The sequence below is a fragment of the Erythrolamprus reginae genome, chromosome 3 (assembly GCF_031021105.1).
Source record: "Erythrolamprus reginae isolate rEryReg1 chromosome 3, rEryReg1.hap1, whole genome shotgun sequence".
NCBI classification, from domain to species: Eukaryota; Metazoa; Chordata; class Lepidosauria; order Squamata; family Dipsadidae; genus Erythrolamprus; species Erythrolamprus reginae.
Window position 1 is genome coordinate 229,086,429 of NC_091952.1, and position 26,549 is coordinate 229,112,977.

Here is a 26,549-nt window from a genome sequence, read left to right on the forward strand (position 1 = left end):
GGTGGCTAACAGCAACAATAAAGCAGTCTACAATAGTAGTCTGATGCTAGAAACAATTAAAAACCCATTAATATAAAAAAACATACATACATACATACATACATACATACATACATACATACATACATACATACCATGCATAGAATTGTAAAGGCCTAGGGGGAAGAGGGTCTCAATTCCCCTATGCCTGACGGCAGAGGTGGGTTTTAAGCAGCTTACGAAAGGCAAGGAGGGTGGGGGCAATTCTAATCTTTGGGGGGAGTTGGTTCCAGAGGGCCGGGGCCGCCACAGAGAAGGCTCTTCCCCTGGGTCCCGCCAAGCGACATTCTTTAGTTGACGGGACCTGGAGAAGATCCACTCTGTGGGACCTAACTGGTCGCTGGGATTCGTGCAGCAGAAGGCGGTCCCTGAGATAATCTGGTCCGGTGCCATGAAGGGCTTTATAGGTCATAACCAACACTTTGAATTGTGATCGGAAACTGATCGACAACCAATGCAGACTGCGGAGTGTTGGTGTAACATGGGCATATTTGGGAAAGCCCATGATTGCTCTCGCAGCTGCATTCTGCACGATCTGAAGTTTCCAAACATTTTTCAAAGGTAGCCCCATGTAGAGAGAGTTACAGTAGTCAAGTTTCGAGGTGATGAGGACATGAGTGACTGTGAGCAGTGACTCCCGGTCCAAGTAGGGTCGCAATTATAGTATATAATTGCCTATTTATACTTTTATGCTTACATTTGATGTAATCAGATAGTTTGGATGTTAATGGGGATTGCTATGGAGCAGGGCTGTCAAACTCCTAGCCCGCAGGCCATATGTGTCATGCACTGGCCATGCGCAAACCCGGTTTAGCAAAGGGGGGAAAAGTCCCAACACATCATGTGACGCTATTGTGACAACATGACTTTGACACCCCTGCTATAAACCAACCCATCATTCAGCATTTATTTTTTTAAAATGAGGTTTTCAGCAAATACAGTGGTACCTCTAACTATGAACGTCTCTACTTACAAACTTTTCTAGATAAGAACCGGGTGTTCAAGATTTTTTTGCCTCTTCTCAAGAACCATCTGCCACTTATAAACCTGAGCCTCCGAAACTGTAACCAGAAAAGGCAAGAAGACGCCTCTATGGGGCCTCTCTAGGAATATCCTGGGTGGAAACAGGACCGGAAAATGCGTGCAGAAGCCTCTGTGGGGCCTCTCTAGGAATCTCCTGGGAGGAAACAGTGCCAGAAAAGGGCAGGGAGAAACATCCATGGGGCCTCTCTAGGAATCTCCTGGGAGGAAACAGGGCCTCTGTCCTCCCTGTGGTTTCCCCAATCGCACGCATTATTTGCTTTTACATTGATTCCTATTGGAAAAATTGCTTCTTCTTACAAACTTTTCTACTTAAGAACTTGGTCACGGAACAAATTAAATTTGTAAGCAGAGGTACCACTGTATTAAGTTATCCTTAGATGTTAAGGAACATGAAACTGTTTTCAAACATTAAAGTAGCACAGTGGGTAGCATTGTGCTAATTCTTTATCTTCTAGCCTAAACGTATCTGACCTGAAAAATATGATATTAATTGTTTTCATTGGACAGACCATTTTTGTAGCTCTGCTGGCTACTTTTAAAAGTTTACTTATATGTAATATTCCATCTCACAAAGATACATTTGCATATGGATCTCGTTAGATGGGTTTCTAGCAAAGGATTCTATTCCACAAACACAAAATCTATAAGTTCAGATTTATTTTGAAAATAAATTGTAGTGTTGTAACTAGTGCAATAATGATACAGAAAACAATTGAGGTTGATATTCCACTCTGATAAATCAGGCCAGATTTGATATGAAATTGATATTGTGTCCTTTTTCAATAACGCAAGAAAATGCAATAGAAATAATTTTGCTTTATTTAAATCTAAATGCTTAAAACAGGTTAATTTCTTCAATTTGCTTGATAGTCAATACTGTATTATAACGTATCTTTATAGCATTTGAATAAAAATTATTTGAACTTAGAAATATTTTCTTCATGCTACATCTTTCTCCTAACATGTCATTATGAGTCAACATCCTCTCTGGCTTAGTCACCTGATAAGTTTTCATGAGTGATTTTCTATTTTAAAAGTTCACTTAGCAACCTATTTTTTACAGAAATTTATCTGACTTGAATTTTTTTTGTTTATACATATTTAACTCAATTTAATTGACTTTTATGCAGTCCAATCCTGTGGGATTTAGGGCAGTTTACAACAATAAAGCAATTGTTTAATTAGGAGTGGAAATCTTTGGGAGTAGCAATTTTATGATTCCGTGTTTTCTTTTCCAGGTTTTCAAACAGGAACAGAAGAAGATGGATACATCTGATGGGGCTACAGCTGAAACATCTTCACGTTATAGTGGAGCTCAGGACAGTGGCATTGGCAGTGACAGTGTTAAAATCAGAATAGTCCAAATTGAACAACATAGTGGCACTAGCCAACATCGCATTGCCCAACCTTCCCGACAGTCTTCTATAGTGAAGAACCTGAACTTTATTCCATTTGACATTTTTATTACCGCCAGCCGATTCTCCTTCATGACTTATTCATGTACTACTTTACTCAAATCAAAATCACAGGAAGATCAAAAAGACGGTGAAAAAGCCATCAAAAGTTCATTAAACCTTCCAGAAGCAGTTGATGATTGCAAGAAACCTGACAAAGCAGGTTTTCCATCAGTAACGGCAGATGATCTTCTAAACTGCAACAGTTCATTGCCCTCCGGGAAAAAGTCAGGTTTTATATCTCTGGAAAGTCTTCATGCTTCTACAAGATCATCTGCTAGACTAGCTTTGGGAGTAACTATTGTCCGGCAGCCTGGTCGCAGAGGAAGTGGAGATTTGCGGTTAGAGCCATTTTTGCACCTGGTTGTATCTCAACCCTCTTTTATCTTAAGTTGTCATCATAGAAAACAAAGAGTGGAAATATCTGTGTTTGATGCTGTACTCAAAGGTGTTGCACCAGATTACAAGTGTACAGGTAAGATTATTTATTATCCTTAAGGTCAAATTCACTGCCTAAGTTTTTTTGTTCAAGTCTGAACAAAAAAGGGGGGGAAGATTTATGCTAGCTAAACATGAGGTTATTTATTCAGTAGCTTGAAGTGATTTTATTGGTTGCATAATTTGATTCACTAACATAAAAACACCAGGAAAGCAACAGAATACAGTTGTTCTACAGTTTTTGTAAATGTTCTAACATTTTCATGTTGGTTTCCTATTCCTCTCCTAATCTCTTACACAAAAATACTAGTTCATACATGGTAAGATAAGTTACCTTTTAACCATCTGAATTACTTCACTGTTTGTGGCTGTGTACTTTTATAATCCCTCTTTGTTGTAAGGAATTAAACACAAGAAGAACCTTTTCGCTGATATGTTCAACTCAAAATATTCAAAGAAAAATAAAGTCTGGTATTTTTTTCCCTCTTGTTGCCCTATTTGGATACAGGAACTGGTCAAGATCTTGGGAACGTTATGCTGAATATTACACACACTCTTATTAATTAGATCTTCATCTTGGGTTGGGTATATTTGTTCTGTTTGATCATTGCTCCTTTTACTTCTTCTCCATGTCAAGGTTGGGTTTTGGGGTGGGGTTTTTTTGTACTCTTCTACTATATTCTTTCTTTCTCAATAGATTCCTCTCGCTCTCTTCATTTCTACATTTCCTTCTCAGATTTATTTAAGATTTATTCTTTCAGCTATTACATCTGATAGCCTGTATTTTTTTCCCCTTCGGTCTTGATTCCTGGTGACTGCTGGACAAATCCCTGCAGTTTTCTTGCAAGATTTCAGGAGCAATTTGCTTGCTTCTTAGGTCTGAAAGAAAATGACTGGCCCATGCTCACCTAGATGGCATTGTGCCCAAGACAGAATTAGAACTTATGGCAGGGGGGAAATGCTCCCAGTTCACTCATGCCTGTCTGTTGTCAGAGAGCTGGTCGTGAAAGGAGTGTGAGGCTCCGCCCACCCACCTGGATGCCGCCGTTTGGTTTCTTTTACCCTCTACACACTTTGTGCATTCATTCATTCATTCATTTATTAGATTTGTATGCTGCCCCTCTCCGTAGACTCGGGGCGGCTCACAACAGCAATAGAACAATTCATAACAAATCTAATAACATTTTAAAAACCCCATTATTAATCAAACATACATACAAACATACCATGCATAAATTGTATATCTCAATTCCCCCATGCCTGGCAGCAAAGGTGGGTTTTAAGGAGTTTACGGAAGGCTAGGAGGGTGGGGGCAGTTCTAATCTCTGGGGGGAGCTGGTTCCAGAGAGTTAGGGCTGCCACAGAGTAGGCTCTTCCCCTGGGACCCGCCAAACGACATTGTTTAGTCGACGTGACCCGGAGAAGGCCAACTCTGCGGGACCTAATCGGTCGCTGGGATTCATGCAGCAGAAGGCGGTCCCTGAGAGATTCTGGTCCGATGCCATGAAGGGCTTTATAGGTCATAACCAACACTTTGAATTGTGACCAGAAATTGATCGGCAACCAATGCAGACTGTGCAGTGTTGGTGTAACATGGGCATACCTGGGGAAGCACATGATTGCTCTCGCAGCTGCATTCTGCACGATCTGAAGTTTCCGAACACTTTTCAAAGGTAGCCCCAAGTAGAGAGCATTACAATAGTCGAATCTCGAGGTGATGAGGGCATGAGTGACTGTGAGCAGTGAGTCCCGGTCCAGATAGGGCCGCAACTGGTGCACCAGGCATTTGCCCTTTGCGACCGCAAAAATAATTGCTAAGATGTTAAATGCTACCCACATAATGAAGATGCCAAGCAGAACCCAGATTTTTTTCTATGTGTATAGTCACATAGGAGGGGAGGGTTATTGTTTCACTTCTCTCCCCCAAAATGATGGTCTTATCCAAATATGATCAAATAGTCTATTGATTGATGATCATTTCCAGTATTAAGAATCCCTTAACAGAACCTGTGAAGTTGCCCCCTCTCAATAGCAAGAGTGTCCAGAAGCAGCTAATAGCAGGAGTGTCCAGAATTACTAATTGCCCAAAGCTGCCATTTTCTTTAATTGCAAAAATAGAAGCGAAAGCTTTGGTTTCATTAAAACATACTTTCTCAGTAATGTCTCTGACTAACTGGTTATGGGGGATCATTTTTTTCTGGATGGGCAATTTCCATCCATACCAACTCTCCCATTTTTTACCCAAAAAAATCCATAAAAATAAAATGATATAGCAAAAATTTGCTTGGCAGAACGTATTTCCAATTTTTCAGAACTCTATGTTCTTCTACATGCCATTAATTTTAGTTTTTCACAATGTGTCTGATTAGACTGGGACTTGGGTTTTTTTTTTTAAAAAACTATGTGGTGTTAATCACGTTAGATTTCTTCTACACACTGAAATACTCACCTAAAATTTTAAAATTACCAGTTGCCAAATTGAGTGCAATCATTTGTCAGACAATAAATTCCATTTCTCCTTTGCTGTTAGGATTGACAAGCCTTAAATTCCTTTGTCGTTCATGAAAAACTATTCCTGCCAGGTTTTCTGAATCATGATTACACAAAATAATACATTCCAAGAGAGACTTGATGTGCTAAAACTCATAATGTGTTGCCATGTGCTGGCTATAATTATGAAGCCATTGTGCTAAAGTTTGAAGCTTGTGTGCTTAAAAAAGGAACAGTCTGTTGAGAAGAATAATGAAGGTTGGCAGAATCTTTAAATTATCTAATGGGCTTGGTTAGGTGGTGGATTCTCGTGGGTTTTGTGTGTGTGTGTTTTTTGTAAACGCCATTGTTTTACAGAAGAGGAATAAGTGTCATGAAGTTGATATGACATAATTGTCATATCATAAGCTCACATTAGAGAAACATCTTTCAGCTGTGGCGAGGGGGGCGTTTGCCCAGGTTCGCCTGGTGCACCAGTTGCGGCCCTATCTGGACCGGGACTCACTGCTCACAGTCACTCTTGCCCTCATCACCTCGAGGTTCGACTATTGTAATGCTCTCTGCATGGGGCTACCTTTGAAAAGTGTTCGGAAACTTCAGATCGTGCAGAATGCAGCTGCTAGAGCAATCATGGGCTTTCCAAGATATGCCCATGTCACACCAACACTCTGCAGTCTGCATTGGTTGCCGATCAATTTCCGGGCACAATTCAAAGTGTTGGTTATGACCTATAAAGCCCTTCATGGCATCGGACCAGAATACCTCCGGGACCGCCTTCTGCCGCACGAATCCCAGCGACCGGTTAGGTCCCACAGAGTTGGCCTTCTCCGGGTCCCGTCGACTAAACAATGTCGTTTGGCGGGACCCAGGAGAAGAGCCTTCTCTGTGGCGGCCCCGACCCTCTGGAACCAGCTCCCCCCGGAGATTAGAACTGCCCCCACCCTCCTTGCCTTTCGTAAAGTTCTTAAGACCCATCTCTGCCGTCAGGCATGGGGGAACTGACACATCTCCCCCGGGCCTATACAGTTTATACATGGAATGTTTGTGTGTGTGTTTGCTTTTAATAATGGGTTTTTTAGTGTTTTTTAAATTATTAGATTTGTTCTTCCATTGTTCTTGTTATTGTTGTGAGCCGCCCCGAGTCTACGGAGAGGGGCAGCATACAAATCTAATAAATAAATAAATAAGTAAGTAAGTAAGTAAGTAAGTAAGTAAGTAAGTAAGTAAGTAAGTAAGTAAGTAAGTAAGTAAGTAAATAAATAAATAAATAAATAAATAAATAAATATGCACTTAACTTCTTGTATTATTCAGCTTTATTAAACTTTAGAAAAACAAAGAAACAAATAAAACAAAGGAAGTGAGCAGCCCAAAACCCCCTAAATGTTTTTAGGAAGTTTTGATTTCTCATATACCATGTCCTGGACATGAAGAAAGACTGAGAGCTGAGAGATACCAAATGTGAACTCTTAGTCACCATTGGGAATATTAAGAATTCAGCAAAGAGGTCCCATTAAAGAGAACCAAGCTACTGAAGTCAACTTCAAAAGTCTGACTGTAAAAAGGGATTGAAGTGTCAGTGAAACTATAAACTGTATCATATAACCCATAAGTAGAACCACTCTATTGCATCTCAAACCATGTGGCTTTCTGATCTTTATAATAGTTTCTTTTATTTTGGGGCAAATCATTTTTAAAGACATCTGAAGAAAATATAAATGCATTACTAGATGAAATAAAATTTAGATTATAGACCTTATTAGATGCACGATTACTAGAGATATTTCAGATATACTAAGCTTATTTGTGCATTTCTGATGGCTTTTACATTTGGTGATGATAATATTTGGCAATCAATACTTTTTACTAATGTGCAATTAACATAATACAGAATTTATATGTGTCCTGAAATAGATACAGTATCTACAGAATCAAGTTTAGCTTATTTTAATACTGTTAGTGATTTAAACCAGTGTTTCCCAACCTTGGCAACTTGAATATATTTGGACTTCAACTCCCAGAATTCCCCAGCCAGTGAATGCTGGCTGGGGAATTCTGGGAGTTGAAGTCCAGATATCTTCGAGTTGCCAAGGTTGGGAAACACTGATTTAAACAACAATATGTCATAAATGGTCTTCTTATCATTTGTAGATCCTGGAAAAACTCTCCCAGAGACACTTGACTACTGCAAGACCTGGTTACAGACAGTAGCAGGGGAAATAGATGCTAAAAGTGGTATTCCTCCTCCTCTCATAACATTGAAGATTAAAGACTTCCTCAATGGCCCAGGTAAGAATGACCAACCACTGATATATCAACTGATATTCTAAATTTAACCAATTAATTATGTTTCTTGGAGGATTTTGTGAGTGATCCTTGTCCACCTCAGCTCATGCCTGATTCTGAAGAGGATGAGCCAGGCCCCTCAGGGTACCCTGGGCCAGGGGGGCTGCCGGAGGAAACAGAAACATAGAAGACTGACGGCAGAAAAAGACCTCATGGTCCATCTAGTCTGCCCTTATCCTCTTTCCTGTATTTCATCTTACAATGGATATGTTTATCCCAGGCATGTTTACATTCAGTTACTGTGGATTTACCAACCACGTCTGCTGGAAGTTTGTTCCAAGGATCTACTACTCTTTAAGGAAAATAATATTTTCTCATGTTGGTTTTGATCTTTCCCCCAACTAACTTCAGATTGTGTCCCCTTGTTCTTGTGTTCATTTTCCTATTAAAAACTCTTCCCTCCTGAACCTTATTTAACCCTTTAACATATTTAAATGTTTTGATCATGTCCCCCCTTTTCCTTCTGTCCTCCAGACTCTACAGATTGAGTTCATTAAGTCTTTCCTGATACGTTTTATGCTTAAGACCTTCCACCATTCTTGTAGCCCGTCTTTGGACCCGTTCAATTTTGTCAATCTCTTTTTGTAGGTGAGGTCTCCAGAACTGAACACAGTATTCCAAATGTGGTCTCACCAGCGCTCTATATAAGGGGATCACAGTCTCCCTCTTCCTGCTTGTTATACCTCTAGCTATGCAGCCAAGCATCCTACTTGCTTTTCCTACTGCCCGACCACACTGCTCACCCATTTCGAGACTGTCAGAAATCACTACCCCTAAAGGAAGCGGAGAGCGAGATTGGGGCAGACAGTGACTGGGAAGAGCCTAAGGGGGCTGATGTGACAATGGGAGATTGGTCTCTGTCAGATAGTGGGGAAGACTTATTAGTGGGAAATACTTGGATTAATCCACGCTATAGAAGAATGTCTAGAAGGCGAGAGGAGATCCAGAGTAAAAGGTATTAATTCACAGCCTTAGCTCTTTGAAGTGTGATGTCACTTCCAGGCAATATAAATACCTCCAGGACCGCCTTCTGCCGCAAGAATCCCAGCGACCAGTTAGGTCCCATAGAGTTGGCCTTCTCCAGATCCCGTCAACTAAACAATGCCGTTTGGCGGGACCCAGGGGAAGAGCCTTCTCTGTGGTGGCCCCGGCCCTGTGGAACCAACTCCCCCCAGATATCAGAGTTGCCCCCACCCTCCTTGCCTTTCGTAAGCTCCTTAAAACCCACCTCTGTCGTCAGGCATGGGGGAATTGAGATATTCCCTTCCCCATGGCTTATAAAAAATTTATGCATGGTATGTCTGTATGTATGATTGGTCTCTTAAATTGGGGTTTCTTTTTAAAATTAACTTAAATATCAGATTTGTTTATATTGTTTTATTACTGTTGTTAGCCGCCCTGAGTCTGAGGAGAGGGACGGCATACAAATTTGATTGATAAACAAACAAACAAACAAACAAACAAATAATAAATGGAAAGTTTGTGGGAAATGGGGGCATGGACTTTCAACATTCATTTTATGGATGAGCCGAGGAACTGTGGTGTACTTGAAAAGAAGTTCTAAAAATCATGATCTCTGTTTCCAAAGACATTCTGTGCTCGGTTCCTGTGTTAGCAAAAGTATTCAGTGAGCTTCTGCCTATGTTTTGATTAATTATAGGGGGGTTATCTAAGGAATGTGATTAGGATTGAGTTTGGCGCGTTTCCCAGACCCAAGGTTGAAGCTAGTTTTGATGAGATAGAATTCTGCTTCTATGTTACTTCTAAAACTATGCATTGCATTCATGTATCCTGCTTGAGTGAAATAAAGAATGAGTTTTATTACTAAGAAGTGATTTTCCAGGAATTGGAATTTATCGGAAGCCTGTGAGCGAAGCAGAGCAACAGGCACAGATCATAAGTGTGGACATTCTCTTCTCAATTATTATCATTAAAAAAATTAATGTACAGTAACTCAACTTCCAAATTTGAGTTAACCGTTGGTGTTCACTGAATGAAGATATCTCCCATTTATTTACAAGTTGTAGTTGCTTAACGATGGTAATTGGGATGAGAATTTCCATTGTTACACAATGTTAATAATAATAATAATAATAATAATAATAATAATAATAATAATAATTTATTAGATTTGTATGCCGCCCCTCTCCGAGGACTCGAAGCGGCTCACAACAATAAAACATCATATATAAATCCAATGTTAAAACAGTCTTTAAAAAACCCTTATTAAAACAGTCATACAGCCCAAACACACCATCCATAAAATCAAAGGCAGGTAAGGATATATCAATTCCTCCATGCCTGGCAACATAGATGAGTTTTCAAAAGTTTGCAAAAGGCAAGAAGGGTGGGGGCAGTCCTAATCTCCAGGGGGAGCTGATTCCAGAGGGCCGGGGCTGCCACAGAGAAGGCTCTTCCCTTGGGTCCCGCCAGACAGCATTGTTTCGTCGATGGGACCAGGAGAAGGCCAACTCTGTGGGACCTAATCGGTCGTTGGGATTCGTGTGGCAGCAGGCGGTCCCGGAGGTATTCTGGTCCGATGCCAATGTTGTCATAAAGCACAACATCACGTGATGCAACACTTATGGCAAAGGCAATCCTAGCAAGTTCTCATTGCCATCTTTAATCAAAATTTCTAGATCCTTAAGCAAGAATCCAATGTGATTACAACTATGTGCTATGGCAAGTATGCAAGTTGGCTGGGGAGAGAATGCTGCAGAGCTATATGATTACATAAATCTGGAATATGCAGTTGGGAATAACGGTTGTGGTACTCATGTGCATGTGGACTATGAAGATGCTGCTGTAATACCACATAACGGTTGTGGAGAGATTGCTGCAGCACTGCATGAGTGCATGATGTATGCAGATAGGGTGCTGTGCTGCTGTGTGAGTGCATATGGGCTGCAAAGGGGTGCTGCAATGTGAATGTGACACAGAATATGTGGTCCCTTGGGAGACAAAGTGGCAGAAGTGGCTTACAACATTCCCCGTAGGCTTTTCCACTATCTTTGCTTATGGGAAGCCTGCAGAGAAGATTTGCTAATGATGATAATGTGACCATGAGTTACTGCAACTATTGTAAATGTGAGGCAGTTTCCATGTGCCCAGATCATAACTGTATGATTGCAAGAGTAGTATACTGACCAGAAAGTCATAAGTACCACTCATACACAGCATTGTCATAACTTTGAACAGTTTATTTATTTATTTATTTATTTATTTATTTATTTATTTATTGGATTTGTATGCCGCCCCTCTCCGCAGACTCGGGGCAGCTAACAACAGTAACAAAACAGTATAATCCAATACTAAAAACAGTTAAAACCCATTATATAAAAACCAATCCTACATACAGACATACCATGCATAACATTTTAAAGGCCTAGGGGGAAAGTGTATCTCAGTTCCCCCATGCCTGGCAGCAGAGGTGGGTTTTAAGCAGCTTACGAAAGGCAAGGAGGGTGGGGGCAATTCTAATCTCTGAGGGGAGTTGGTTCCAGAGGGCCAGGGCTGCCACAGAGAAGGCTCTTCCCCTGGGTCCCGCCAAGCGACATTGCTGAATGAGTGGTTATTAACCAAGAATTATCTGTACTATATCTGTTTTCTGCCCAAATTCAGAAACTTTAGGTAGCTCATTCTGTATATTTTTATTTATTTATTAGAGTTGAAAAGGATCTTGCAGGTCATCAAGTCCAACCCCCTGCTTAAGTAGGAAATCCTACAGCACCCCAGCCAAATGACAGTCCAATCTCCTCTTGAAAAATGGGTAGTTCACAAACTCCGATGGAAGGCCATTCCACTGATTGATCACTCTGACCATCAGGAAGTTCTTCCCTATTTCTAGGTTGAATCTCTCCTTGGTCAGCTTCCAACCGTTGTTCCTCGTCTGACCCTCTGGTGCCCTGGAAAACAGTGTGACCCCCTCCTCTCTGTGGCAACCCCTCAAGTACCTGTAGACTGATATCATGTCCCTCCTGGCCCTTCTTTTCTCTAGGCTATCCATGCCCAGTTCCAGCAATCTCTCTTCATAAGTCTTGGTTTCTAGTCCCCTAATCATTTTCGTTGCTCTTTTCTGCACCTTCTCCAGAGTTTCAATGCCTCTTTTGAAATATGGTGACCAGAACTGAATGCAGTACTCCAGATGTGGTCTGACCAAGGCGTTATAGAGTGGTATTAATACTTCTCTGGCCTTGGAGTGTATCCCCCTGTTGATACAGTTTAGGATTGTGTTTTCCTTTTTAGCCACTGCTGCACATTGCTGGCTCATATTTAGTTGATTATCCACCAAGACTCCGAGATCCCTTTCACATTCACTACTGCTAAGTAGGGTTCCTCCCAGACTGTAGGTGTGTCTAGGGTTTCTTTAACATTCCTTCTTTCAATTATGATACCTTGCTGTTTACACAGAGAACAGTGTACTGTAATTATATCAGCTATTTCATTTCTTGATACTATTGATAAATGCACAGTATCATATGAAAATCTCTGTAGATGGGAAGGCCGGATTATATTTATTTTATTTATTTATTTGTTTATTTTATTTATTAGATTTGTATGCCGCCCCTCTCTGTAGACTCGGGGCGGCTCACAACAATAACAAAGACAAAGACAATCTCTGTAGATTTGTTGTAAGAACAAATCTAATAATTTAAAAAACACTAAAAAATCCATTATTAAAAGCAAGCATAGACACAAACATACCATGTATAAACTGTATAGGCCTGGGGGAGATGTCTCAGTTCCCCCATGCCTGACGGCAGAGATGGGTCTTAAGAACTTTACGAAAGGCAAGGAGGGTGGGGGCAGTTCTGATCTCCGGGGGGAGCTGGTTCCAGAGGGTCGGGGCCGCCACAGAGAAGGCTCTTCTCCTGGGTCCCGCCAAACGACATTGTTTAGTCGACGGGACCTGGAGAAGGCCAACTCTGTGGGACCTAATTGGTCGCTGGGATTCGTGCGACAGAAGGCGGTCCCAGAGATATTCTGGTCTTAAATGGGGCATAATTACATCATTATTTGAGAATGCTTTTAATTGCTCAAACAGAAGACTAAACACTAGCCATAATAGAGACAATGAACTCCACATTCAACAATAAATGAACTAAGCAAATAGAAATTTTGCATTGCCTGCTTGAAGTTATACTTGAGGTGTCCACTCATATTGTGCGTTCTCTCAAGCCTTCAAAGTATCTACGTGAAGAGAAGAAGGACAAATTATAAAAACACCATTGTATCCACGCAAGGCAAAATTGTTGCTTGGAGTGGAACTTACAGAACAATGCTACTTTCATCATTTCAGTGTGGTGGTAGATCCAGTAAATGTGTGACAGTTGTTTATATATAATGATTGTGTATTGTTTGACTTGCCAGACACAATTCTTCAGTTCTGTCCAAGACATCGTGGCTCTATAGCCAAACTCCTGGATTATTTGAACATGGTATTCTATATTCAGCATGCTGTTTGTTCAGTAATCTAATCTCTGAGGAAAGAAGGCATTGCTATTTGAAACTGGCAGTTTATTTCAGGGTTAGGCCAGGTGTAAAAGAATGCCTTATATGGGAAAATGAAGAAAACCACTGTAGTATATCCAAAAAGAAATAATATAAAAGTGTTAGTGATGGTTCACCAAAGTTAAATGACCATGTGAATGTAATCAAAATTAATATTTAGTTGCAAATGATTCACCAGTATTACATGAAATATTCAGAAATTTCTAAGATAAATTAACTAATTGATTCATATTCTAAAAAAAAACTCTTGGGGTATTGAAGAAGTATTGCAGCTTGACTGATGACAGTAGTTCTCAACCTTTCTAAGGCTGCAATCTCTTAATACAGTTCCTGCTGTTGTAGTGACCCCCAACCATAAGTCTAGACCCAGTTCTCCCAACAGAGCTTTAACCTGATTGGCAGAGAGGTCAGAGGGACCCTCCTACTGTAAATACCTGATTGGTCGGATTGTAAAAATATGTTCCAAAGTGCCAGATTAGAAGCTTTAGTTCCTAACATCATGGGAAATTTGTCTTTTTTCCATGGTCTTAGGCGACCCCTGTGAAATGGTTGTTCGACTCCCAAAGGGGTCCTGACCTCCAGATTGAGAACCACTGAACTAGAATAAGGGAGTACAGTGATACCTCGTCTTACAAACGCCTCATCATACAAACTTTTCGAGATACAAACCCAGGGTTTAAGATTTTTTTGCCTCTTCTTTTTGCCTCTTCTTATTTTCACCTTACAAACCCACCGCCGCTGCTGGGATACCCCACTTCCGGACTTCCGTTGCCAGCGAAGCACCCGTTTTTGCACTGCTGGGATTCCCCTGAGGCTCGCCTCCATGGGAAACCCCACTTCCGGACTTCCGTTGCCAGCGAAGCACCCATTTTTGCACTGCTGGGATTCCCCTGCAGCATCAAAAAAACACAGAAGTCCGGAGGTGGGGTTTCCCATGGAGGGAGCCTCAGGGGAATCCCAGCAGCGCAAAAACGGGCGCTTCGGCTGGCAAAAGGGTTGAATTTTGGGCTTGCACGCATTAATCGCTTTTCCATTGATTCCTATGGAAACATTGTTTCATCTTACAAACTTTTCACCTTAAGAACCTCGTCCCGGAACAAATTAAGTTTGTAAAACAAGGTATCACTGTATTTAAGTTCTCAACACAATCACAGTTTTTGACATAATATATTACAAAAACTGCCAGTGATTCATAAGATTTAACATCTAATCACAAATCCAAATTTTCTTTCCAAGCTGTTCTGTCCCATGTTCATGTTATTTTCTTGGGAAACCCTTCATATACTAAACTATGAAGCTTCTGGGAAAGTTTACTATCTAAAGTGATTTTCTGTAGACTTTTAGCCAGTTCAAATTGGGAAATATATTAAAAAATGAGAAATAAAAGGTTGCTGAATGAGCTGTGCATGTCTAGGATTTACCTTCTCTCCCTTCTGTTGTTTGCATTTTGTGATGAATAAATATATCCAGCCAGCCATAAAAAAAGCACATTGTGCAGGTTCTTGTCCTCTACTCCAAAGGAAACAATTGTACCCATTAGCAAGGTCAGTGGTTTGGAGAAAACTGGAAAAGAGCAGCTACCAGAAATCCCAATGCAATAATATCTCCAGCAGGTGATAGATTAGTTGGAACAAATTGGAACCATTGCACTTGGACAATCCTGGTTTCTTTCAAGCTGTTTTAAAATGTCGTCATTTTAATATACAATCTCAGCCCTGCAGAACAGTCCACGTCAGGTTAATTTGAATCATATGATGTGTCATTGCCCTCAGTTGACATGAGCTCCGTTCCATGTGTGAAGCCATAATAAATCCATTCCCAACTGAGACAAATTCCCCATGAGAAGGTGAACTAATCCAGGCCTCACACTGGCATGCTAGCCTTCTGTAATTGAAAGCAGGATCACCTGTTTCCATCACAGCCAGATCTATGGACGAAAAAGTAGCATGAGATCAGATAGTTACTCTTTTGAAAAAAAAATCATATTTCTCAGAGAGTTCAATTATAGGCTGTCTAATATGACATCATATATAAATGTAGGAATGTGCTCATTTGATCCCAGTTTAACAGTTTTGTTAACCATGGTGTGGCTTAACTTTGAAATGAGGTTTTTTAAATATATAATTTAATGAGAGATGATATATGAGAAGAGAACTGACCGGAGTACATACTTTTCTGATTAACTTAGGGTCTTGGGTAAGGTTATTTTTTCATTACTTTTTTTTACAAGTATCTTTTTGAGATAGTGATAATGTATAGTTATAAAGCTGAATTCTTCTGTTAGAGGAAGTGAATTATGCCAAAGAGCAAATATTCACTCAAATAAATATGGTTTAGTTGGTTGCAAAAGACAGTTCTAGGAAAAGCTGAAAGTGGGAATGTCTATGGAGATTCTCAATCATCCGGGTCATGGTTGTTCTAAAGGTGCTTTACCAAAGGCAAGTGAAACATAGAAACATAGAAGACTGACAGCAGAAAAAGACCTCATGGTCCATCTAGTCTGCCCTTATACTATTTCCTGTATTTTATCTTACAATGGATATATGTTTATCCCAGGCATGTTTAAATTCAGTTACTGTGGATTTACCAACCACGTCTGCTGGAAGTTTGTTCCAAGGATCTACTACTCTTTCAGTAAAATAATATTTTCTCATGTTGCCTTTCCCCCAACTAACTTCAGATTGTGTCTCCTTGTTCTTGTGTTCACTTTCCTATTAAAAACACTTCCCTCCCTCCTGGATCTTATTTAACCCTTTAACATATTTAAATGTTTCGATCATGTCCCCCCTTTTCCTTCTGTCCTCCAGACTATACAGATTGAGTTCATTAAGTCTTTCCTGATACGTTTTATGCTTAAGACCTTCCACCATTCTTGTAGCCAGTCTTTGGATCCGTTCAATTTTGTCAATATCTTTTTGTAGGTGAGGTCTCCAGAACTGAACACAGTACTCCAAATGTGGTCTCACCATCGCTCTATATAAGGGGATCACAATCTCCCTCTTCCTGCTTGTTATACCTCTAGCTATGCAGCCAAGCATCCTACTTGCTTTTCCTAAAGTGGACTTTATTTTTTGATTTTTTCCATGAAAACAGTTCATTTCTCACCTAAGAAGATTCTTCAGTTCTGACTTCTTCAGTCACAACTGAAGAAGCTCCTTGAAAGAGAAGTGAAACATTTTCAAGGAAAAAAACAAGCAAGAAAGTCGAGATGCTTTTTGGAAAAGCATCTTTGGGGAGCTTCAAATGGAAATGTTTTTTTCTGATCACTCTAAGATATTTATAATACATTAGCTGTACCCAGCCACGCGTTGCTGTGGCTCAGTCTGGTTAAGTGGAAAAGAAAGTAATGAGAAAGTGCACATATTGTAAGCCACCCTGAGTCCTTCGGGATTGGGCGGCATAGAAGTCGAATAAATAAAAAAATAAATTTAAATTTTTGAACCCCTGCTATCTTTATTCAGAATAACAGAGTTTAAAGGGACCTTGGAGGTGTACTAGACCAACCCCCTGTTCAATTATATCATACAGCTTGAGAGGATTAACATTGGAGAGCAGGATGACAATTGTACTTCTCCTCCCCTCCCTGTTCCCCCACCCCTTGTTTTAAGAGATTGATCTTCCAAAATAGGATAAGACTGGCGTACCTCGCAGGGTGCTTGGTTCCATCCAAGCTTACATTTGCATATATCTCTCTCTCCCTGTCCCCCCTGGTTTAAGAGGCTGGCCTGACCCATCTGCCCAAATATGATAAGACTGGCCTATCTCACAGGGTTCTTGGTTCCATACAAGCATGGGTGGCAAACCCCCTGGTTTGCAGCCAAACCTGGTTTCTTTATTTTCTGAGGATACTTTCCAGTGGCAGTTGATTAGCATGGCAATTGATCAGCAGCCAATCAAAATGCGCTGCTATATTTGTCACCAGTCTCCATGCAAGCCTGTCTTTTCACCAGCCAATCAAAACATGCCTTTTGTGTTTTTCACAAGGGAATTCTATGTTTTTGGCCAGTTTTTACCTATCACAGCTGCGATATCTATATAATATAGGTATATCATAAGGGCTCTGTTTGAATGGAATGCTGAGTCAAAATTTCAAAGCAATCGGTGAAGTACTTTTCAAGATTAGCCCCGCCTAACAAAGATACATTTACATTTTTATCAATATCGATAATATTGTTTTTTCCTTTCATATTCTTTTCCTACTCAGTCATATCCATCTGTAGTTACTTTTACTTATATTAGAAAAAAATGTTGCTGAATTGTGGATTTTAAATGATGCTCAGCTCCACCTCCACTCCACAGAATCAGAACATTTTCATTCATATCTATTACATCCTTCCTTCCTCTGTTGGTTTTCAAGGACATGGCATCTCTATCTGTTTTCTCTTGCTTTCATTTCAATAGCTCATTCTTGCTTTTTACCATTTAGTCTTAACAGATTAACAGAGTTGTAAGGGACCTGGTAGGTCATCTAGTCTAACCTCCCCTCCCAAGCAGGAAACCCTACACCATTTCTGACAAATGACAGTCCTATCTCTTATTGAAAGTCTCAAGTGATGACGTTCCCACAACTTACAAAGGCAAGCTGTTCCATTAGTTGATTGTTTTCACTGTCAGAAAGATCCTCCTTATTTCTAGGTTAAATCTTTCATAAGTTTTCATCCATTATTCCTTGTCTGGCCTTAGGGTGCCTTGGAAAATAGCATGACACCCACCCACCCCCTCTGTGGCAGCCCTTCAAATATTGGAACACTGCTATCATTTCTCCTCTGGTCCTTCTCTTCACCAGACTGGCCATGCCCAGTTCCTGTAACCATTCTTCATATCAGTTGTACATCTCCACCCCGTGTCAGTTCAATCAAGCAGTGGAGATGATGTGCCAGTGCCTGGAAGCTGTGAGGGTCTGGATGAGTGTCAACAGACTGCTTGAATGGTTTTTAAATTCTTCGGGCTTTTTAGTCTTGGTTGATACTTGGGTTTCTTTTTAAAATTTTATATGTTGTATTGATTTTATTATGTAAGTCACCCTGAGTCCCTGTGGAGAAGGGCGGCCTAGAAACCCAAGTAAGTAAGTAAGTAAGTAAGTAAGTAAGTAAGTAAGTAAGTAAGTAAGTAAGTAAGTAAGTACCGTAAGTAAGTAAGTAAATAAGTAAGTTTTAATCTCCAGTCGTTTAATCATCCTGGTTGGTCTTCTCTACACTTTTTCTACAGTCTCAACATCTTTTTGTAGTGTGGTGACCAAAACTTGATGCAGTACTCAAGGTGTGGTCTAAGTAAGGATTTATAAAGTGGCATTAGTACCTCACTTGATCTTGATTGTTTCCTCCTGTTAATACAATTTACGATTGCATTGACTTTTTTGACTGCCACTGCACACTACTGGCTCATATTTACCTGGTTGACTCCCAAGATCCCTCTTACAGGCTATTAAGCCTGATTTCACCCAGTTTATATATATACTTTTGGATTTTCTTACCTAAGTGTAGGACATTACTTTTTTCTACATTGAATTTCATTTTCTTAGATAGGGCCCAGTGTTCAAGTCTGTCAAGATCTATCTTGTTTATCTTCCTTCCCATCCCTAATTTGCTTTTTGCCTTGCTTTCTAGGGTTTTTTGTTGAATATTTTTGTTTTGTCCTGAAGATCCCAAAGACTGGCCACCCTCCCCCCAATTTTAGTTTTAAACCCTCCTGATACGTTGAGCCAGCTGTTTTCTGAAAACATTCTTCCCAGTCTTTGTCAGGTGTAACTCATCCCTTGCCAAAAGCCCATCTTGAGGTAGTACAGGACATAGTACAGGAATCCAAAGGTTTTTTGGCGACACCAACCCTTTAGCCAGTGGTTCACTTCTAGAATTCTTTCTTCTCTTACCGGATGTTGTCCTTTTGTTGGCAGTACAGATGAAAAAACTACTAGTGCACCTAAGTCCTTGACTTTCTTGTTTAGCTGCTCGTAATCACTCAATGTTGTTTTCAATCCTCGTTTATGTCATTTGTCCTTACATGTAGTAATAGGAAGGGGTAGTAGTCTGTGGGTTTTATTGTTTTGCTTAGTTTTTCAGCCACATGTTTGATTTTAGCTTTAGTAAGACAACATACGTCTCTGGATTGATGTCTGGTCTACAGATGGCAGGTTCTGTTCCCTTGAGAATTGAATCTTCTATCATCAACACTTACCTTTTTTTTCCTGGGGATGTTTGGGGTGTTTTTTAATCTATTACAGTAGCATTTGATGGTGCTACGCTATTAGGGACATTTGATGGAGCTTCTTTTCTATGTGTCTGCATGTTTTCTTCTAATGAGAGTCCATGATATCAATTGTTTAGCACTAGTGTGGCTGCATCAGAGTGTGTTGGTTTGAACAGTGTTTTGTATTAGGTTAGTGGGGGGGTTTCCCTATGAGTGACATGTTTCCATCTCTTTTTTTCCTCTAAGGCAGTGATGGCGAACCTATGCTACATCTGCTGGCACGCAAGCCATTGCACTAGCTCAGCTCCAATGTGCATATGTCCTGGCCAGCTGATTTTTGGCTTTCACAGAAGCTCTGGGAGGGCATTTTTGGCTTCTAGAGAGCCTCTTGGGCGATGTGGGAGGGCGCTTTTACGCCCTCCCACATCGCTCCAGAGAAGTCATTGGAGCCTGGGGAGGGTGAAACATGAGCCTACTTGGCCTACTAGACGTTGGGCCTCCAGAGGGCCTCCAGGGGGTGGGGGAAGCTGTTTTTATCCTCCCCAGGCATTGAACTCTGGGTGTGGGCACTTGCGCATGTGCTATAGTGCGTGCCCATGCTCTTCCGAAACCCAAGGAAAAAAAGATTCGCTATAGCCGCCCCGAGTCTGCGGAGAGGAGCGGCATACAAATCTAAATAATAATAATAATAATAATAATAATAATAATAATAATCACTGCTCTAAGGGGTCAACTCTTCTTACATTCAAATCATATATATTTCATATGTCATAGTTTTTGTCAGATGTCCATAGATATGGTACCTGCCTATCATGGTTTATTCAGTTGAAGTTTTTATATATCACTGCTTAGTAAAACAGGGAAATTGGGAGACTGGGTTACTAGGTCACTACTTCATGTAACATTCCCTATTAATGACAAGAATAAGTATCATAAACATTTGGATATTTACCCTCAATCAAAGTCTAGTTTTATTCCAGGAATATGTGCATCTCATCAGTTAGAAAGTGCATGTAAAATACTGACGTAAGCAGGATGAAACCAATTTTTTAGAAAGCCCAAAACAAATTGGTTCTCTGGAAATAAGCTGCCTTTACTTGCCAGCTCCCCAAACACCTTTCCATTCTTCTCTTTATAAAAGCACTTCCAGAAGAACGGAGAGATTTAGTAAGGTCTTCAGCCTTTGCATTTGGACCAAGAAGAAAAGAAGAAATTAACAAAACTTTTCCTATTGCAAAGATCTAAAAATGTCATTAAGGAACCCGCCTATCAGATAGCATCAGCTGAAGAAGCAGAATTTCTCCTGAAAAAAATTTCTTATTTGGAAGCAAGTTCTGTTGCCATCAATTACACTTCTAAGTGTATGCACCCCAGATGATAACAAAAATGTGAGATTTTAAAGTTAATAGTTAAACTAGAGCAATGCAACTCAACAAGGAAATTGAACACATTAAGATTTTACCAGACTTTCAGACTTTTCCTGATAATGCTTAAAAACCCTTTGGTTTGTTGATGTGAAGACCCACATAATAAGAATGCTTGGAATATTTTTGATGCAGGCTAAATATCAGCTTACTAGAGGGAAGTGTATGGTAATATTAACAGATATATAACAGGCTAATGCGCACAAGACTTTGGGGTATCCATTAACCATATGTTTTACTAATTAAAGAAAATAACAATTAATCTTACTTTCCCAAGTAAATTCAGAGTTCTATAAGTTATCTGATCCTTTGTGGCGAGGGATTTCCATTAGCTAAAAGGAGGAGGGGAAAAAAAAGGTTTTAAACGCAGTTCTTAAGAATGATGTATTTTGTTGGGGAAAATGAAAAACGGCTATGCATCAAATCACTAAAGAAATAGTTTGAAATACCTTACCAAAAGCCTAATAAAAGATGCAGCTGCTTTAATGGGAGCTGCTTCCTATCTATTCCCATGGATTTCAGTGAACTTTTACAAAGGATTTATACACAGCCCTCATTGAAGAAATATAAACAAATAAAGAAAGTAAAATGGAGAGAGGATTAAAATATAATTTTGTAAATTGTGTCATGGGGAGGGTAAATATTAACATGTCAAAATGGATATAGGATCAATTTGTGCATTTGCCTCTAATCAAACTGTTAGACAAGGATTACAGAGGGAGTGAGATCCTCTGAACACTGCCATTTGTGGACAAAGAGAAGCCGAACTATTTATGGAGATAAATTAGCACATTTCCAAATGATAAACCATGAAGAGAATATGATGTTAGGGATCATGAAGGGATTCCCTTCATTTTTGCTGGCGCTGCTTTGAATCCCAGCAAGGGGAGTCTCAGGGGAATCCCTGCGCTTCGGCTGACAACAGAAGTCTGGAGGTGGGTTATCCCAGCGGCGGCAGCTCGGGTTCGTAAGGTGAAAATAGTTCGGAAGAACAGGCAAAAAAATCTTAAGCACCGGGTTCGTATCACGAAAAGTTCGTATGAAGAGGGGGTCGTAAGGCGAGGTATCACTGTATTCTGTTCATGGTTAGTCATTTAGATATGTGTTAATTTACCTCCATAAAAATTTTGACCCTTTCTTTGTCTACAAATACCAAATGGTCTTACTCCTTCTGCAGTCCTTCTCTGACAATTTGGTTAGAGGTAAATGACTTGTAACTTTGCTCTCTTTACCTTTTAGAAATATAAGTCAAATAAGAGTTTTTTCTCAGTCTAATTCTTTGTTGAAATTCCTTTTGCGTCTTAGATTCCAGATGTTTCGTTAGTCTATTGGAGAATGTCACCAATACATATGTTTTGGTTTGGGGAAGTGATGTTCAGTTGTTAAATGGAATTGTAGTGGTACCTCGTGATACGAACACTTTGAGATACGAACCCGGGGTTCCGAAAATTTTTGCCTCTTCTTACGAACTTTTTTCGCCTTACGAACCCACCGCAGATCGCAAAATGGCGCTCCGCTGGGCGGCAGCACCCGGCTGTCACCTTTTATAACAGCCGGGGGGCTTCTCGGCATTTAAGAAGGTGACAGGCAGGCGGCGGCGCTTTTCGGCGGCCTCCCGAACCTGAAAAGATACCGAGAAGCCCCCCGGCTGTTTTAAAAGGTGACAGCCGGGTGGCAGCGCCCAGCAGAGTGCCATTTTGGGATTTCCTCCCCCCCCTTGCACTCATTAATCGCTTTTACATTGTTTCCAATGGGAAACATTGTTTCGTGTTACGAACTTTTCGCCTTACGAACCTCCTTCCGGAACCAATTAGGTTCGTAAGACGAGGTATTACTGTATTTGTTTTTGCCGTTTTGCACATGCTTGAATAAAGTAAACTGTAGACAGACATTTTATAATAGATTGAGGTCTTATTTGATTATTTGTCTGATAAGGTGATCATTCAGTCTTACTTGTGTGTTGACTGCTTCCTGTGTAATCAAGCAAAATTACTATATGTTAGGATGGCTTGTTGGGATATTCTTTTTGTGCATGTGCTTGTTGAATTGTGGTTCAGTTTTGGTTATTTAGTTCATTTGGCATTTTAATTTCTCAGAGGCTGGTGGAGGAGTTTCTGGCTATGAGTGGGGGAGACAGAGATAGAACAGAGAACCCAGGTAGAGTGAAACTGCCTCCATTGCATTTTAACTTCCCAGAAGCTGGTGGGAGGAGCTCCTGGCTGGTGAGGGGTAGACAGAGGGAGTACAGAAGACCAAAGTATGGACAAGGAGATAAATGGGGAACTCATCAAATTTGCAGATGACACCAAGCTGGCAGGAATAGCCAACTATCCAGAAGATAGGCTTAAGATACAGAAGGATCTTGACAGACTTGAACATTGGGTGCTATCTAACAAAATGAAATTCAATGGTGAAAAAGTAAGGTTCTACATTTAAGCAAGAAAAATAAAATGCATAGGTATTTTCTAACAGAGGGATAGAATCAAGATCATGTGAAGTGTTAATACCACTTATAATGCCTTGGTAAGGCCACACTTGGAATACTGCATTCAGTTTTGGTCGCCACAATCTAAAAAGATGTTGAGACTCCAGAAACAGTGCAGAGAAGAGCAAAAAAGATGAGTAGGGGATTGGAGGCTAAAAACATATGAAGAACAGTTGCAAGAACTGGGTATGTCTAGTTTAATGAAAAGAAGGAGTAGGGGAGACATGATAGCAGTGTTCCAATATATCAGGGGCTGTCACAAAGAAGAGGGAGTCAAACTATTCTCCAAAGCACCTGAGAGTAGGACAAGAAGCAATGGGTGGAAGCTAATCAAAGACAGAAGCAACTTAGAACTAAGGAGAAATTTCCTGACAGTTAGAACAATTAATTCGTGGAACAACTTGTCACCAAAAGTTGTAAATGCTACAACACTGGAAGTTTTAAGAAGATGTTGGATAACCATTTATCTGAAGTGGTGTAGGGTTTTCTACCTAAGGAGGGGATTGGACTAGAAGACTTCCAAGGTCCCTTCCAATTATTATATATTATTTGATTATTATATATTATTATATAATGATATGGCTTCAGAAGCTGATTGATTGCTGTGTGGTGGGAGAACGTTGTTTGTTTTGCTGATGACTGGATTGAATTTGTAATGCTGAATTTTTCATTACATATTTTGACATCTTCATAAACACGATTTGAGTCAATAGGCTTATTAATCCCTATTTGGTTAGAGTACAATGCTTCTAAGAATTGTCTTACATTATCAATTTGGCTTTTTCTAAAGTTTGTCATTGTTTTCCAGTTCAGATTCTGCTGAAAGTTATCTATATGCAAGGAGATTAGTAAAATTGTGTTGTGTCTTCTGACAACTTGTTCATCAATATGTTCTGCTGATCTTCTGCCTGTTCGTTCTACAGAGTAGTGTTCATAATATTATTAATACTTCATTGCATTTTTGTTTGTAAATTGGTCCAGTATTATCTTCCTTTGGTACTGGCTTTTGGGGGTTTCTTAGTATATTTTGCTGGTTTGTGTTCCATGTTTATTTCCAAAGTACAACTTTGTATTAGTTTATCAAAGTTTAAAATTCAAAGAAAAAAACTATGCCTTTGATATAATAATTCAGAGGTCTCCAAACCTGACAACTTTAAGACTTGTAGACTTCAACTCTTAGAATTCCCCAGCCAGAATGGTGACTTGCTTATAATAATGGGGTTGAGGGTTTTTTTGTGGGGGGGGGGGGGGGTGTTTGTTTTGGAAGGCTTCGGTGTTAGTGATACAGGTGGATTGAAGTGTACTTTTTGATGAAATTATATAAATATTGCTTGCGTCAAAATATACTTTTAATTTATTTCTGTTTTCTGTAATTTCATGTGTTGCGATGTGTTATAGCTCATAGGGTCTTCAGAAAGCTGAATATGGGTCCAACTCTTCTTTGTGTGTGTTGTTGGGTTGTGATTTTTAATAATTAATGATTATGCATTAATACTTACTTTTAAATGTATAATTACAGTGCTCTAAAGTACAGACTTCAGTTATAAATTACTTAAACTATAAATTAACATTTTACCATCATAGCTGTTTCAGATTAGATTATTTTTACAAGCAAAAAGTTGTATTAAATTTTTCTTTCTCTCTTTCTTTCTCTTTCCCACAGCTAACATAAATGTGGATATATCAAAGCCTCTGAAAGCCAATATCAGTTTTGTCAAGCTAGATCAAATAAAACAATTTCTGAAAAAGCTAAGGCAAAAGAATGGTTATGAGGCCCAGGAGGAAAATGTTTCACCCACTAGTAATGTTCCAAACAAGGATGACATATATACATCCCAGTGTTGCAAAAATAAGATTTCCAACTCTGAAGATCATATTTATGGAGGGGAAAAAGCTTCGCCACAAGAAAACCTATGGATGAGCATTTCCTGTTGTCAGCAATTTTCTATCCGTACCACTCAGATTATGGTTTCTGTGGAAACTTGCCCAAATCCCTTTAAACCTCGCCTGTTGGTATCTTTATCCAACCTCAGTGGAAATTTGAATGTCAAAGTCAACTGTAAGACTAAAGGTAAGAATGTTGAAGTTATTTTTGATTATGATAATGGAATCCTGATGACAGTACAGGTAATCCTTGATTTACAACCACAAATGGGATTGGAAAGTTCATCACTTTGTAAAGTACCGGATATACTCAAGTATAAGTCGAGTTTTTCAGACCAAAAAATGGGCTGAAAAACCCGACCTCGGCTTATACTCGGGTCACTGAGGAGTCACCACAAGAGGGCGCCCCGCTGGAGCCCGGCAGGCATTGCTTCAAAAACGGAGCCACCTGAAGAACTGGAGCCGGGTGAGACATTGATAGAAATGGCGGCGGGGGTGGGGTCCTGCAGCTCGTCTTCCTCACTTGCTTTCTTTCTTTTTAAAATATTTAAATACCGATAAATAAATATGCTGTCGGCTGCTTCCTCTTCTCCTCTTTTGTTTTTTCCTGTCAGTTGCGGTCGTGGAGGAAAAGGAGGAAGGGAAAGAGGCGAGGCTTCTTTTTTCCGTCCTCTTCCTCTGTTTCCTTCGCAGCTGCAGCTGCCGTCCCAAGTGGATCTCTTTAGCAAATCTGCTTCCCCGAACAACACATGGAGCAATAAAGGGAGATGGAAGAGGGAGGATCAGGGGTGGGAGGGAGATCCAGCCAGCGAGCCAGCCAGCAAGCTAAGGGGGGGGGGGACAGCATGAACTCTCTCCAGGCTTTAGAAGCCCCCAGCCGGAGAGAGAAGCAGATTTGCTAAAGATATCCACTTGGCGCGGTAGCAGGGAAAGAAGGAGGAGGAGGACAGCCTCTTTCCTCCTCCTCCCCCAGGGCTGTGGGCTATTCTGGCTCTCCTCCTACTTTCCTTGCTGCCGTCCGAAGTGGATCTCTTTAGCAAATCTGCTTCCCCCCGAACAACACATGGGGCAATAAAGGGAGACGTAGGAGGAGGGAGGATCAGGGTGGGAGGGAGATCCAGCCAGCGAGCCAGCCAGCAAGCTAAAGGGGGGGGGGGGAGGGACGGCATGAACTCTCTCCAGGCTTCTAAAAACTTGTCAAGTTTAAAGATCCCTGGGTTAGAGTTAAAAATGCAAGAGTCTTCAAACCT

At 40.3% G+C, this 26,549-nt stretch overlaps 2 protein-coding genes across 4 annotated transcripts in view; one reads left to right on the forward strand and one right to left on the reverse strand.

Moving 5' to 3' along the window:
- The window catches only part of VPS13B (vacuolar protein sorting 13 homolog B), a 454,077-nt gene that overhangs the window by 272,462 nt on the left and 155,066 nt on the right, over positions 1-26,549 (forward strand). For all 3 annotated transcript variants that reach the window (XM_070748103.1, XM_070748104.1, XM_070748105.1), the window contains exons 34-36: positions 2,322-3,012; positions 7,615-7,752; positions 25,079-25,486. In XM_070748103.1, coding sequence (XP_070604204.1) covers positions 2,322-3,012; positions 7,615-7,752; positions 25,079-25,486 — 1,237 coding nt within the window. The remainder of the gene's footprint in view (positions 1-2,321; positions 3,013-7,614; positions 7,753-25,078; positions 25,487-26,549) is intronic.
- Positions 1-26,549, reverse strand: part of COX6C (cytochrome c oxidase subunit 6C) — a 336,477-nt gene that overhangs the window by 143,219 nt on the left and 166,709 nt on the right. The window lies entirely within an intron of this gene.